Here is a 16,706-nt window from a genome sequence, read left to right on the forward strand (position 1 = left end):
ACAGTGACTTTAGAGAAACTACAACTCTGCATTCGTCTGTCTGACACGCCCCCGAGCATAGTGAACTGTGGGAATTTGCATCGCTGTAGTGAACACACCGTTAGCGAAAACGCGCCTCTAAGTCTTTGAGGGTGGATATTGGGATTGGCCCTACTAATATCCGTTGGCGACCCCCCCCCCCCCAATCATCCAACTGTTGTTGGTTCGGCTTTTGTTATGAACGGAGGAACACAGTTTAAAAAAGAAACATGTAAAAATAAAATTATTTTACTTACGGTATCGGCTCAATTGCATTTTAAGGCCTTTGAAAAGTGAATTTAAGAAATGTTTGTTCATTATAGCCTTATTTTTACATTTAGGAATTTAAGACTTACGGATCAGCGGATACCCTGATTCTTTGAGAGCCTGTGACTGTCAGTAGCATAACTGTAAGACACTTGTTGAAAAGAGGGGCAATCCCCCCCCCCCCCCCCCCCAAAAAAAAACATGCAAACAAATGGTGTGTTAATACATGGTGGGCATGGTGATAAATGTTTATAGCACACCAAAAAAAAAACGTAATTACAATTTTAAAAAGGCCTAAAAAACAAACATCTGGGATTGAAGTACATTTTATTGTATACATTTGTATTCAATTAATTGATTTTAGTATTAAGTATTAATCAAATTGTTAGTAACATTATGATAACATTTAAATCGGACAGGAAATATGGACAGACATTTTACTACTCTCAGGTTAAAGCTCAGGGATGGGATGGATGCCTTAAACGCTGCATGCCTGCAGCTTCTTATCAGCCAGCTTCAGAGACACCCAGATGTTGAGCATGGAGGCACGCAGTTTGGACCACACCAAATGGTTTGACAGCCCAAAGATCTGGGCAGCAAACTGAGCAGCAGCGTCTGGAGACAGGACTGTGGAGCAGCCGAGACCTGTCAGAAAGAAAGTGTGTTGTTGTCCTGTGGGTTGAGTAAGTCAGTGCAAAATCCTGCAACTAGGGGGACACTGGACAAGTAGGATAACAGCATAACATTAAACACTACTTAACCTATCTGTAAAATGTGTTTTTTCCCAGCGACTGGTTATTGGCACTGCAACTGCCAGTGGGCATTAGTGTATTTGAATCACATTAAGATCTATGGCACCATCCAAAAGAAGCATTGTTAAGGTCCCATGGCATGAAAATGTCACTGAGGTTTTTAAAACATTAATATGAGTTCCCCTAGCCTGCCTATGGTCCCCCCAGTGGCTAGAAATGGTGATAGGTGTAAACCAAGACCTGGGTATCCTGCTCCGCCTTGAGAAAATGAAAGCTCAGATGGGCCAATCTGAAATCTTCCCTGTATGTCGTCATACGGGGAAAGGTTCTCTGCTTCGCCCCCCCAGAGAATTTGGCCCGCCCATGAGAAAATTAGCTACGACCGTGCAGGCGCGATATTGGTTTTTCCTCAAGAGACATCATGGCTTGCAAACGAGCGAAGCATGGCAGTTGCTCAGTGTTTGGATGTACAAATGAACACCAAAGTCTTCTTTCAGTTCCTTCATCTGAACCTCTGAAGAACCAGTGTGTTCATTTTATTTTCTCTGGAAATGCACCGACACAACTTCCCAAAGTTTTGTTTGTCTGCGCCAAACATTTCACCAACGACTGTTGTTTCCTCACCTTTGGCCAATACAGAGCTGGCCTTGCTGAACATCTGAAAATACAGTCTGGATCAATACCAACTCTACTTGGCTCAGCTACAAACCTCGGACAAGTAAGTCAACTAACGCTATATCATTTTGTTGCTTTACTGTATATAGTTACCTAGCTTGCCCCGCCTCTCTCCTCCTCATAAGCATTTAAAGCCACAGACACAAATGGCACGTCCTAAGGAAAGCTCATTGTGGGACTGGCCCGTAGTGGCTGTAATTCTGCACCATGGCTCAATTTCGGGAAAGAGACTTCAGATAAAGTATTAGGGGACCACTAAGGCCTATATAAAACAATCCAAATAGCAGCTTGTCATGGGACCTTTAAAAAACATAAGGCATTGTTTGAAAACAAACCCAAAACCCGGGGGTTTTCAGAACATTGACAGAATTGTCATTGATCACCATAACCTCAGATATGGTTTTCATTTAATATTTCTGAGAGCTTAAAAAAAAAGTTTAACAGTGATTCATCAAGCAGGTCAATCTTTACCACAGGTTTGTGGCGATACTCGCTCTATTGCAACTCACCGCACTGCTGTTGGTGTGAAGGCATCACACAGTCAATGAAAATCGCGATTGGGCAAGGAGCGGCGGATTCGGGATTTGAAAGTTTGAAATGTTTAAAATCCTGTGACGCATGTCAGCTAGATGTACTAACATCCATAAATGCATAAGCCGCAAGCGTACAGAGTAAGATCGATGAGGATTTCAAATTAATGTTGTAAAGGATGTTGATGAGGACACCAATAGTGATGCAGAAATTTTTATCTAGTTACTATTTTATACAGCACCTATTTGTAGTAGCAACATATGAAATCTAATTACAATAAAATAAAATACAATTTATTTTCTTTCAGCAGATGTTACAAGGGCTCCCGTGCAAAAGTATGTAATTCAGACGGTTATAACCTAAATAAGGTGTATAACAAAATATGTATAGCCTATGCAAAATTATTAAACAATTTCATTTAATTCTATAAAGCTCATTTGCTTCATTACATAGCCATGTGTGTGTAGACAGGTAAGCACAATTCTTATGTTATGACATTAGCGGCAACAATTGTAGAATGAAATAGCTGTGTATTTTGTTAAGTAAATAACAAATCATTTTTGAAATATCAAGAGGTATGAGTCGTGAGTTACAATAAATTAGTATTCTACAACATCTTGGAATGCTAAATGAAATGTAGGCCTATTCTTGGTGGTGAAAGAGCTGTGTAAGCATAGGAATGCTTGGAATGTTACGGTAACTTGACTTGAGTAGACGATAGCCTACGTTGAAGGGAATTTGAGGGATCAAATCCATTTACTCACAACACGATCGATCATTAGAAAGGGGGGAGGGATGTTGCACCTTCCAAACAGCCTTAAAAAGGTGTATTCACAGTTTACCAGGTCCTGTGCACAATTCAATGCACGACATTAGCCCAATCGTTCTATTTAGTCCGTGGATGTAGGCTCAAATGAACGTAAGACAGAAATGTACGCCGAATACGCCGAAGGCATGCTTGAAAGTTGACAAAACTAGTGAAACATATTTAAGGATACTTGACTCAAGACCAAATCTGCTGATTCACTACTTGGTGATGAGGAGGGGGGATGGGATATTGTGTACAGACAAACTCAGGCTACATACGAAACAGCCTTTATAGGCTGATCTGACTCCTATGAGAACTGCGCTAGAAAGATAGCCTACTGAATGGAGTTGGGAAATAGGTTTGTAGTAGTAGTTTGCTTCTGAATTGACAATGTTCACTGTCTAGTCTGTCCTTCTAGTTGTAGATAGGCCACCAACTTGATTTATCAAATGCAAATTGTTTTCACACAATGCGTTACTGCTGAATGTTTATGTAATAAAAGGACGAATTTCAGAAGGAATTTCCAAATAAGTTACACTTGAAACTGGTCTACTTGGACCATGCCCTGACCAGCAATGATGAACAATAAATGTTTTGCCAGATTAACTGGATCTAATTAGACCATTGAAGGTTTATTTTGTCCCTGTGTGTTTATACTTTTGGGGACGTAACATTGTCAGCCAACAATATATTGTTGATAATGTCGGGCCACACATTTATAGACCAACTGCAGTGTTTCCCACAGATTAGAAAGCTATTTGTGGCGGGGGGGTTGAAATAATTCAACAATCAACAACAAACAAATAATTTCTGCATATGCAGGTAGCGACGCTAGTGCTAAATAACTATTTAACTGGTCGGCTCCATGACGCCGGGTAAGTAGCTAGCTCCTGAGACTTCTCACCAAAAGAACGAAGGGGAACCTATTGTGTCCATTATGTCCGTAGGTAGCGTTACCTAGCGAAAAGTAGCCTCAACTTTCCTTGACCTTAGCTACGGCACTAATGCTGAAGGCTCGCTGATATAGCTGTCGGTCTTACTAGAACGGCGTAGGTATGCATCGTTGCTAACGTTGTGATTGTGCTTATGTGAGAAAGACGGAGAGACGGAGGGAGAGCAGGGAAAGGAATGCAGCTGAACGAATACGCTGCGTGTTTTTACCTAAAGTGTAATTATTATTATTTTTTGACAAAACACAATATGTGGCGGCCGGTGTTGATTCTGTGGCGCACCGCCACGAATTAGTCAATGTGTGGGAAACACTGAACTGCAGTCTAACCCTCAACGTGTGTGACTGACATCCTTTATAATAAATTACAATTTGCTGAATGTTTGAAGGGCTAGACAACAATCGTTCTTACGAAAGTCACGACTTATCAACACAAGAAGTATTGATAGATTGACGAAGGCCACTTCAGTTTCCGACCGTGTCTTGTCTGTGTGCAAGAAGCGCCAATTAGCGATCATTAGGGAACCATTGACCCCTATCCGCGCTAAAAGTAGGCTAGGGAAAACCGGCATGCACCGGCATGCAAATCACGCATGACTCCCACAACTCAACTGGAAGCTTAGGTATCCAAGAATGCAGTTTTCCTTCCCTTGAGGCTGAAATGTGCTCAAGCCCAGATTCAAGTTATCATGCGTTACATTATGTTAATGAATTGGCGGATTGAATGAAAAGCAGCTGATGTTAATTTAAAGACGATAGCTGTTCGATTAGTTTTTAATACCAACAATCACATCACAATTTCCAAAATGCCTACCAAAACTAATGGTTCTCAAACATGGCTACGCTTACCACTTGGCATGCGGAGGGATGACCACACGTCTTGTACCCCCCAGTCGGGAGTGATTGGTGGGCAGTTGATGACAGGATAAGCAGAGTTTCCAGACACCACAGGACCCAGGCCATTGCTTCTGCCCGCCACAGCCACAAACACAGTTGGCACGGCATCACCTAAGGGGCCCATTTATGTACTTAGAAATTCAATGGTTAGGTTACATAAAAAAATATTAAGTGTAACCCACCTTCATATTCAGCTTTTATACGGAGTGTCTCCTCTGGTCCTTTGTGTGCAGAGGTGACTCGTAGGATACTCTGGATGCCATAGGCTCCACAGGCCTTTCTGATTTTCTCGCAGTGGGCCAGGTCAGATGTGGATCCCATTAGCACCACCACACGTCCACTGACCTGGGGCTCCATTAGTAGCTTGGAACACAGACAGGACATGGCCATAATGAACAACAACAACACTGCACTTAAAAGGTCCCATGACATGAAAATTTCACTTTAGGAGGTTATTTAACATTAATATGAGTTCCCCTAGCCTGCCTTTGGTCCCCCAGTGGCTAGAAATTTGATAGGTGTAAACCAAGCCCTGGGTATTCTTCTCCGCCTTTGAGAAAATGAAAGCTCAAACGTGTGGTTTTGAAAATCCTTTCCATATGTCATCATAAGGAGGAAGGTTACCTCCCCTTTCTCTGCTTTGCCCGCCCAGAGAATCTGGCCCACCCATGAGAAACTGAGCTATGACCGTGCGATATTGTTTTTTCCCCTCGAGAGACATCATGGCTTGCAAACGAACAAAGCATAACAGTTGCTCAGTGTTTGGATGTACAAATACAAAAGTATTTTTTTAGTTCCTTCAGCCGAGCCTCTGAAGAACCAGTGTGTTCATTTTATTTTCTCTGGAAATGCGCCGACACAACTTCCCAAAGTTTTGTATGTCTGCGCTAAACATTTCAGCCACGACTGTTTCCTCAACTTTGGCCAATACAGAGCTGGCCTTACTGAACGTCTGAAATTAAATTCTGGATCAGTACCAACTCTCCTTGGTCCAGCTACAAACCTCAGACAAGGTCAGTCAACTAACGGTATATCATTATGTTGCTTTACTGTATGTTACCTAGCTTGATACCCTTAGAATGTGTCTGTAACATTAGCTCTGCAGCTAACAGCTCAGTTACTGTCGCTAATGTAAAGGTAGATAGCATCAAGTATGTGTGTGAATACACACGCACACACTAACGCGAGTGTTGTACACTTCTTTGTTATTTGGATAACCGTTCTGCTGTTGGTGTTATGGCACGCGCGATATCCGCCTTTCCCCTCATTGAAATGACTGAGTGTACACCTCTGCAAACCAGGGTGATCAGATGAGAAAATTCGAGGCATCTTACAGCAACGGGGCTATGAGCCATTGCGATACATCCACTGTAAACATTAGCGCATGGTGCCGCCTCTCTCCTCCTCATTAGCATTTAAAGCAACAGACACAGACACGGCATGTCTTGAGGAAAGCTCATTGTGGGACTGCTCTTAGTGGCTACTATTCTGCATCAAGGCTGAATTTTGGGAAAGAGACAGTATTAGGGGGCCACTAAGGCCTATATAAAAGCATCCAAAAACAGCATGTAATGGGACCTTTAAGACTTAAGTATTCCACAGTAGGCACAGGTGTGTGTTAGGATCTGTGTTAGATTAATTGCAAACCATTTTCAAATAACTGCCTTGTGTTTGTACATTTGCAGATAACCATCCACAAAACTACTTTGAAAATACTTATACATTATATATTTTTTGCGTCTAAGTACAGATGGAACATTTTGGAAGTTCAGGCAAAAGAGCAACACAAAAAGTAGGATGCATGTTGAAAGTACCTCGAGTCTATCAGAGACCCATTCAAAGTTCTGCTTCACCATCTGCATTGCCTCAGGGGTAACCTCTTTTAGGTCTCGGTAAACCTAATGAAGACAGAACGGTTTCACAACAGCATAGAGAATTTGGAAACAGATTGGGTGTAAAAGACAGTGAAGATAACACACCTGCTTGTCCTTCTGCTGGCTCCGATCTCCTGCTGGCCACAGTCTCCATGAGTCGTTATCAATCACATCCGCAATTACAATCTCTTTGGAAGTCACATTCACACCAAACTCAATCTATGAACGAAAAAGGGGACAATTTCTATTTGCCACTTGTATCTCTTATTCCCTTCTATTCCTCTGTTAGTTGTCTGTTGCAATTAAGAACCGTATTTCTTCGATTAGACCATCCGTGATTAAATGTTGCATTCAATCTAATAGTTAAACGCTGCAACATTATTTACAATAATTCTATGGTATTGTTAGGCTACTACAAATAGGTACATAAGTACAAAACGGTCACTAAATATCAATTTCTGCATCACCATCTGTGTCCTTGCCAACATCAATTAGAAACATCCACTCATCAATCTACCTGTACTTTTGCGGTTTATGCTTTGCTGACTTAAAATATAGTTGACAGCACACTTACGAGACAGATGTAGTAATGAATAAACTGCTTTGCGCTATCCCTTTGTTATTTTTTATTAAATAAAACGCCACCCTTGTATAAATGCTGCACCATAAACATAGCTGAATACGTGGGTTTTTAATAGAATAAATACGGTACTTGAGAACTGACGCACACTGTACCTTCATGTCTACCAAGGTGCAATTCTGGGTGGCCCAAGCCTTCTCCAGGATCTCAAAGATTGTCACAGTGGTATGGTTCATGATGTCTACCTCACAGCGATCTATGGTAAGGCCTGCTAGAGAAAACTGAGCCTCCAGAAGCTGCTCCTCTGACCATTGGGGATCATTATTGGCATCATCCTGTACCAAAGTAAACATGACAAATTCAGCACGTGGAGACAAACTAATTTCTCTAAAATGTAAATCCCTTAAACAATTTGGAACCACAAAGCATCAACATGTTTTGTAGATATAGCAGAAAGGACAATTTTTCATTTAGTGCCACATTGCACATTGTTTTCACCTGTTGGCATAAAGCTGATTAGAAAGTCCCAAAGTAGATGAGTGCTAATAACTATATCAAATGTAACCAACATGACACCCCAGATTACTGCAGGAAACCTTAACATATTCCAACATACACACACCTTCAAAAACATCTCGATCTTAACTGGGGAGAACCGGTAGCCTTCTTTCACCCCAGGATTTCTCTTAAGGAATGATCCAGTTGCTAATCTCCGACACACCCACTCAATGGGAATCATCTCACAATGAGCAGCAATGAATGCAGTATCTGAGTGCTGCCTCAAAAAGGCCGTCTTGATTCCTGACAAAAAAAAACAATAAAACAACAAAATCAGAAACTCACTTCAAGGATCTAATCTGACAGTTGTTAAACTTCCATTTGAATAATGTTCAATTAGGAATCAAAAGTAGCCTTGTCTATTGATGCAGAGATTTAAGTATGGGCTGCTAGGGAGTATTCAATTTAAGCATGCCTGGATCAATTAAAGAAGCATGACTGGGTCACAAGAAAATCAATTTAGATGTAGGACACATGGGATGTACTTAGCTCACTTTATAAAATGTACTTCGAAATGGGGAGTAATTTGGGGAGAAAACTAATGTGACTTCTAGGTCAAACTACACATAACTAGCTGTTCAGAACATCACTGGACTGAACATAGGCAACATTACATGTGCATCAAACTGTCAATCACTTAATCAATCAAAACCATTTTTAAATATACTAAACGAGTTGGTCATTCAAATGCATGTCCAAATGTTAAGTGACTTTTGTCGTCTGGGTAACTTACCAGCCTTCTGCAGCAGATTGAACACAGAACTCGAGGTTTTGTTAGCAATCGCGGCCTTGCCATCCAATTGGTCCTTCCTCGCGGCATTTCCAGCAGTGATTTGATCTTTAGACTGGACCAGAACGTGACCAGTTTCGTTCACAATTTCGAAGATCTGTTTGGTCTTTCCCTCATTAAGTTTCTGTCCAAGTTTTATCTCTGTAGTAGATAATACATTTAAACCACACTTGGCTATGCGAAGATGCATGCACAATACCTTATCACGTGCTTTAAGATGTATACAGAATTATTTGGGGCTATGACTCGAGACATGTTGCTCACATACCTGATGCAGCCGCCATCTTTGTAGAAAGTATGTCGTGCTAAAGGAACAAATTACAAAATGATAGTGGTCGTGATGTTTATACACCTTAAATCCTTGTCTTGATATTCGTAAATTGGTGCTTTAACCTAAAAGTTATGACCAACTTGCTGTTTCCCCAATGTTGAAATAGCAATGATGCAAAAGCAAACCATCCTCACGTGTAAAAAGAAGCCAATTACGTCTCTCCGTGGATTCAGATAGAACCAATAAGGTCAACCCAGTACCGCCCATTTTTAGGAAAAGTTTATTACAACAAATTTGCAAGACGACATTCTTTAACTAGCGAGCACAAAATAGTCGGCTGAACCCTGCTGTAGTGTTCAGTACAAAATAGTGCACTCGATCACAGAAAGACAGAAATCGAACCATTTAGATCTCGTAGTCCCCTAACTAATCGATTTTACTAATCTATTTATTACGGATAGTAATCTATTAGCCTGCCTATGCAACTTTTGAATTAAAAGCATTTGATGTAGCCCTGTAGCTAGTAGTCATAGATTGTGACCGTTTTCAACAGAGTATTCTCAGTTGCACGTGGACTGTGGTAGAACACTGAACACGCTGACTATCAGACTGAAATCAAATGGAGTTTGAAGAGTCGGGCATCGGAGAAGAATGCGGAGTTTTCGGTTGTGTGGCAGCGGGAGAGTGGCCAACACAACTGGAGGTTGCACAAGTCTTAACTTTGGGACTTGTAGCTCTACAGCACAGGTAAAGCTAATTAACCAGCTGTCTGTGTTTTACATTGATCAGTTATGAATAATGCATGCTTAGAGACAACATTCATCAAGCATATTCCCATCAAACTCGTGATGGGTGGAACAATTTATTATCCGGGTACGAAAAACGAACAAGCAGGTTGTACAGACTACCATTAGTCTACCAGCTGGGGTTGGAGTTGGACATTGAACTTGCGATGTGTAGCCCAAAACTATTAATTGACCAATACATAAATAGGCATACCGTCATGAATTTAGGCAATTTGACCAATATGCGTTGCAAGCATTTTGTATAATTCTACACACACATTTGTAGTAGCCTACGTCAGTGTTGTCTAAAAACGAGGGGTAGTGCGTTTACCTCCTGCTGTGGGTGTAGGGCTAGGGCTGGCGCTGCTATTGAGCAGACGGAATTAATCTTTTAAATCGATAGTATTTATTGACCCTTTTTCTCTTAGATTTTTTCGGCATCGTGACCATTAATGCCCAATCGTTGTACAGGTCTCGTGGTATCTGAAAACAAAATTCTAGAGGAGGTTAATCAGAAGGGCCACATTGTTCTCTAGTTCTTGAGTTCACAGTAGATTATTGGGGTCAAGCACTATTTTTTTCTCTCAAGTCCAGTCTTGAATTGTTGCATTGTGCCTTTTAACATTTGTCAGCAGTTTTGGTAACACTACCTCTCGTACATTCTTTACTATTAACGTTGTAATTAATTTATACTTGGTCTAACTGCAGTTTCATGACTCCCCAAATTTGATTAGTTAGGAGACCTGTAGTCACACGACAGAATTACACCATCCATAGTAAGTCCACTTTTATCTTGTGCAGATTGTTCTTGCTCTTGTGACATGCTGGTAAGTAATCAATAGAAAATTTAGAATTTCTAACCTTCATCCATGCTTCTCAATGTTTTCCTCTTCCTTATGCTGTCTTCCATACTATTCTCATATTTATTCTCATAGAAGAACAACAATCGCTAAAAACACATTATTATAAACCCCATTTCCTATCCTTCACCTGGTCTTTGTGCTCCACAAGTTTATTTGTAATATTTTTACCATAATGTCTGTTTCCCACACATAGACTAATTTGTGGCGGTGCGCCACAGAATCAACACCGGCCGCCACATAGTGCGTTTCGTTATTCTAGGCTGCAAGGTGAACCACAAAGTCTTTTAGAAAATGATTCCCGCTCCACAGTCTGGCATCTACACAATCTTTAGCTCATAAAAAAGAACGATTCGTGCTAAGCTACCAAAAAAAAGTTTGTCGCTGAAATTCCAGTCGATTATTGTTGCGTTTATGTTTTATGCAGAACTAGTTTCTTCAGAGCGTAATAGGATTTTGGTGGCACGGTTCGACATGTGATCGTTCTACACCAATAAGGTAGCTGCTTTTTGTCAACATGGATGGATATGTTTTGCAAATGGTGGATGGGACCTTGCACGTAACAGAAATTCGGCCCCTGACAGTGTTTTGCATGTGATACACTGCGGCTGCAAAAGTGCGTGTGAGACAGGCAGATGTTCATGTTTTTCTGCAGGACTGTGTTGCACAGACTTGTCGTTGTTGTAATTGTGCCAACACAAAAGAAACTGAGGAACTGGGAGATAACTTTCCTGACACTGACAGTGAGGACTGAGTGTCCTTAATCTGTTATTCCTTATTCTGTTTTGTACAGTTTTATATATCATATTTCATATTTTTCTTTACGATTGTTTTTATGGTTGATCAGTGTTTTCATTTGTGGAAGAATGAATGTTACAACAACGACCATAAGTCTGTCTCCTCCCCCCCCCCAGGTTAATGTAATAGCCTAGTTTAATAACTAATGTAATATTGCACATATTTTCGTACTATTTCCCCTAAAGCAATAAGGTTAGGCTACTTAGAGACCTTCCACTCATAAAGTATGTTCTAAATGGCATAAATGCTGCCCATTAATAATTGACGTTGGTCCGTAGCCTATCGATTAAGGTACTCGAAAGCATGTACACTGTCTGCTTCATTTGAGCTTGATAGGCTAAGCTTTCTGTAGCAAATAATAACAATAAACCCACTATTTATTAATTAAAACTACTTCTGCATAGTAATGCACCGAAAATACAAACGTAAGCAAAGGCAGCAATCGCTAAAGAATCAACAGATATGTGCAATTTAGCTAGCAGGGGAATAATACAGATCACCAGTTAACTTAATTTAAATTAGCAAGAATATAGATTAATACAATAACAGGCTTAAATTAACTGACAAGTTAGCTATATGACTTCTCAAAGACGCACAATCTCAACTGCGGTGTGAAGCGCGTATCCATGCTATTCTCCGACATGCACTCTTAACAATCACATAGACGTCCTAAAAGTTTGTACAGCCCTATTTCTGATACCATGGCGGCAGAAATGTAGTCGTGGCGGGCCGCCACGGCAAAATAAACATAGGAAACACTAACGTGCAAGGTCCCATCCTCTATTTGACAACCATATCCATCCATGTTGACAAAAAGCAGCTACCTTATTGGTGTAGAAGGATTACGTGTCGAACCGTGCCACCAAAATCCTATTACGCTCTGAAGAAACTAGTTCTGCATAAAACATAGACGCATCGACAATCGACTGGAATTTCAGCGGCAAACTTTTTTTTTGGTACCTTAGCAGGACTCGTTCTTTTTTATGAGCTAAAGATTGTGTAGATGCCAGACTGTGGAGCGGGTTGAAACGATAACAGGGTTCACCTTACGGCCTATTCTTTTTTAAAATTTTGTTTACGCTTTTTAAAACACGCAGCGTATCCATTCAGATGCGTTTCCTTTCCCTCCGTCTCTCGGTCACTCGCACGTCTCTCTCACATAGACACACAGTCACAACGTTAGCAACGACGCATAGATACGCCGTTCTAGACAGACAGCGATATCAGCAAGCCCTCAGCATTAGTACTAGGGTGACCATATCCATAACACCAAAAAGGAGGACACTATGCGGAATTTCGGAATCACAGAATTTCTTGGAGCATGCTCCCCTCTACAATACAACTTTGTGTGATTGATATATGATGTATGTGTAACAGAATAGGAAAAAAAATTATTGAGTCAAAAAGTGTTTAACAGTATTTGTATTTATTCAATACATTGTGGTGTTCAAAAACTGAGCACTGAGATTAAACTTTTTATTTGTGAACTTAAAATGTACAAATTTAATCACAGGTCACATAAATAATAAACAGATACATTAATGTTAAGCATAAAGAAACCCAAACAATTTGGTTAACATTTAACGGCTCGAAAAGTAAAGAATTTCTAAAGTGATTCAGTCTATTGGGGACTTGTGTGCAGTGGCTTTATCTGTGTATGTGTGCAGCAGTCCACCTGTATTCAAGCAAACTCCACCTTCACCCTCTGCAGAAGCTCAAGAGATAACAGCACCTCTGTCATCATGGTCGCCAAGCCCCCACTGCCCCTGGGCCTGTTCATCTCCTGCAGGGACACATAACAACATAGCAACAATACTGTTATCAGCATTCAAATTCTGTATTGTTTTAAACCCAATGAATATTCATATTATATATAACCCATTCATAAAATCAAAATGCTGCATTAAAAAACAATTTGGCTTAAGAGCTTCCTACAGGAAATTAGTAACCTATATTTGCTGAATTAAATACACAGCAAACAAACTGCATCATATCAAGTGGATGCCACTGACACAACATTATCATAGTGTGTCTGTTTGGGAAATAACACAAGACTAGTGTACTCAATAGTTGATTCTCTATTTGCAATATTTCTGATTTTTCCTGGCTGCATCCAAGAGTTTTTTGTCTCCAAGGAACTTCTTGTACTTCTTGCTGTGCAGGAAAAGGTGAAATTGACACAAACTTGCAGCTCAGCCTTGACACTGTCCACCTCCAGCCGATTCCTCTCGTTTCTCCATGCAGATGTCATCATTGAAAAGACTCGTTCTGTGTGTGCATTGCTGCATGGGATGGAGAAAATATAGGCGCTGACCTTCCTGAGATTCACGAGTGGTACATCTGCTTTGGAAAACAGTTTCAGATATCGCTCCTCACTGTGGCAACCTTCCATTTCTGGAGAGCTGAAGGAAGCTTCCACCATGGCATATTCCTCATACAGTCCATCCATATCAATGTCTTTCAGATTGCAGGCGTGGATAGCATCACTGTATTTTTCATATGGCACAGCAGTTGTGAGGCCAAGCTTTGCCACTTTGCTATGAAAGCTGGTCTCAGAGAAGTCATATCTGTCACTTATGTATTTATTTGCTCTTTCATAGAAACCAAGAAAATCTATCTCACATTTCTTTGCAAGGTAAGCTGGTAGCTGCTTGAGTTTGCTGTTCAAAGTGAAGCCAAATAACCTGTCCTTCAGCCTTCTCAAGTTTCTGTTTCAATTCAGTCATTACCTTAAACACAGATGTAATGCTGAATGATTTGGCCTCCAAGTGCTTCAATTCTGTCTGAAAACGCCTTAAGAATGTGACTGAGGAAAAGAAAATGTCTCAGACATTTCAGTGCTTTCCTCTCCAAAACATTTCCACAAAATCTTGGTGCATTCCTCCTCACCTTCACTCTGAAAGTAGCTGGTGGCTTCCATACTTCAGCATTCTGTCAATAGAAGGAAGCAGGGACAACCACCTTGTGATGACATGCCGCAGCAGATAGCATTCTTCCGCTTCCACAAACTCACAGAATTCCTTCAACTGTGCTGTTATGCTTGCTGAGATGCTAACCTTGAGCACAGCATTTTCAACATCAAAATCCAGGCTGCCTGCTGCATGTTGTGTTGCATTGTGCAGAATATGGGCTAAACAGTTTGCAGGTAACACATCCTTCTGAATCAGTTTCAACTTCTGATAAACACTTGTGTTTTCCATAGTTAACACTGGCATTGTCTGCTGCATATGCAGACATGTATTTTACATCATAAGCAATAAAGTTAGACTACATTCATAAAGTATGTTCTAAATGGCATAAATGCTGCCAATTAATAATTGCCGTAAAAACTTATTGTAAATGGTCAGTAGCCTAGCCTATTGATTAAGGTAGGCCACTCTGAAGCATGTACACTCTGCTTCATTTGATATTGATAGGCTAAGCATTTTGTAGCAAATAATAACGATAAACCCACTTTATTAACCCTTGTGTTATCTTCGGGTCATTCTGACCCATCAGTCATTGTTACCCACCGTCGTATTGCGACAACTTTACCGCATACAAAAACAAACTGAAGCATTTTCTTTTAACCGTTGGGCTGTCTCAGACCCTCCACATTGCGAAGGTTAAAAGAAAATAATTTTTATTTTTGTATTGGGTAAAATTGGGTAAACACAACGATGGTTCGTTATGAACCTTTGGGTCATGTGACCCGAAGACAGCACAAGGGTTAACATTGATTGGGATAGATTTACTGCAATAGAAAATACAGTAGGCCTACATTATGAAGTGCAAAATGAATTTATTTTAGATTTCAACATACTATGGTTGGGGCACAGATGGGCAGACTCCTGAAATCTTGAGGAAAAATAAATGCAGAAATGCAGACGGGAGTGCTGCTGCGTTATGAGATATGTAGGCCCTACCGGTCTCTACACTTCGCGTGCTTCATAACGTCATTGTGAAGCTTCAATGTTTAGTGTTTGAATTGTTTTGACGCTGTTACAAATTTGGACAGTCCTGCAATTGAAGGCCCACAGAATTTACAGTACACACAGTGCATTGCTCCGTCTTGGTACCTTAACCCAGGGATTCCTAAAGTGTGGTGTGCGAGCTGCCTCTAGGGCAGGGGTGTTCAATCCTGGTCCTCTAGAGCCCCTGTCCTGTTTGAGATGTTTCCCTGCTCCAGCACACCTGATTCAAATGAATGGGTTGTTATCAAGCTCTGTGGAAGCCGGGTAATGACCATTAATTTGAAATCAGGTGTGCTGGAGCAGGGAAACATCTAAAACAGGACAGGGGCTCTCGAGGACCAGGATTGAACACCCCTGCTCTAGGGGGTGCGCGAGAGGAAAAATTTAATGGTGGTCTCATGGTGTAATAATTAATATAAATTATTATATGACAACGAGCGTTCTGATTGGCTAATGGGTAGTCATGCCAGCCGCGTATTGCCCTCCTCGCCGGTCTGATACGGATCCTCTGACGTCAGCTTCAAAATGAGCGATATTGATAGACATCAACAGCCATGAGGAAATTCAGAAGCAGCAAAATGTTGTATTTGAAAGTGATGATGAAGACTAGAAACTATAGTTTGAATCACTTGTGTTGTTACTTTACTGTAAATTAAAGCCATTTTAGCTGAGCCGTGTTGTCCGTTTTCTATTGATCATTGTAACTTGAAGTTGGCAAGTAATTGGTTGCTATGCAACACCTGAAACACTGTGTTGTGAGAAGACTTGAGAGCTGAACAAAACAAAATGTTTTCAATTAACAATTACCATTTATTTTCATTTACAAAATGAAAGGAGCGAAAAATGCCATATAATAAGCAACTTACTAACCTCGACCATTTGGCCATGCCGGGAAATATCTATCAAACGAAAGCCTGTGTGTGTCCTCGCCATCCTTATTGCTCTTTAAATTTTTTTTCAAATTTCCTTGTGTAACTGAAATGTATTGAAACTTTTTTGCAGTGTTTCAGGACGTTTTCACACCTGTAGTTGTTAACAGAATAACACAACTTAAAAGTCTTTGGTTTTGTTGTAACAATGATAAATTACAACTTTTGGAGGGGGGGCCAGTAAGTTTCAAACCCACTGGCCCGGTGGGGCCAGTGCCAAAAAAAGTTAATGTTGAGCCCTGTAACCACTGGTATTCTTTGAGCCACTGGTGTCGAAATTCATATGTCCGTATCATTCTCACTCACATGCTCCGTACATGGCGAATTGTCCACTTAATTTTAACACGTCAGATTGAGTAGCCTATATGCGATTGCTGTGTGCATCTTGACGAAAGGTTGATAATTTTTTTT

At 40.6% G+C, this 16,706-nt stretch overlaps 2 protein-coding genes across 2 annotated transcripts in view; one reads left to right on the forward strand and one right to left on the reverse strand.

Moving 5' to 3' along the window:
• Window positions 1-595: 595 nt before the first annotated feature.
• paics (phosphoribosylaminoimidazole carboxylase, phosphoribosylaminoimidazole succinocarboxamide synthetase) lies at window positions 596-9,152 on the reverse strand. Its single transcript, XM_062450410.1, has 9 exons — window positions 8,968-9,152; window positions 8,643-8,840; window positions 7,974-8,152; window positions 7,507-7,686; window positions 6,877-6,990; window positions 6,712-6,795; window positions 5,080-5,260; window positions 4,850-5,008; window positions 596-930 (listed from the first exon to the last, which is right to left on the reverse strand). The coding sequence occupies exons 1-9, from the start codon at window positions 8,981-8,983 to the stop codon at window positions 764-766; spliced, it is 1,278 nt and encodes a 425-aa protein (XP_062306394.1). The 5' UTR covers window positions 8,984-9,152; the 3' UTR covers window positions 596-763.
• A 97-nt stretch (window positions 9,153-9,249) lies between these two features.
• Window positions 9,250-16,706, forward strand: part of ppat (phosphoribosyl pyrophosphate amidotransferase) — a 41,677-nt gene continuing 34,220 nt past the window's right edge. Inside the window, exon 1 of the mRNA XM_062450408.1 lies at window positions 9,250-9,717. Coding sequence (XP_062306392.1) covers window positions 9,590-9,717 — 128 coding nt within the window. The 5' untranslated portion in view covers window positions 9,250-9,589. The remainder of the gene's footprint in view (window positions 9,718-16,706) is intronic.

Source organism: Osmerus eperlanus, chromosome 24, assembly GCF_963692335.1.
Source record: "Osmerus eperlanus chromosome 24, fOsmEpe2.1, whole genome shotgun sequence".
Lineage (NCBI taxonomy): Eukaryota > Metazoa > Chordata > Actinopteri > Osmeriformes > Osmeridae > Osmerus > Osmerus eperlanus.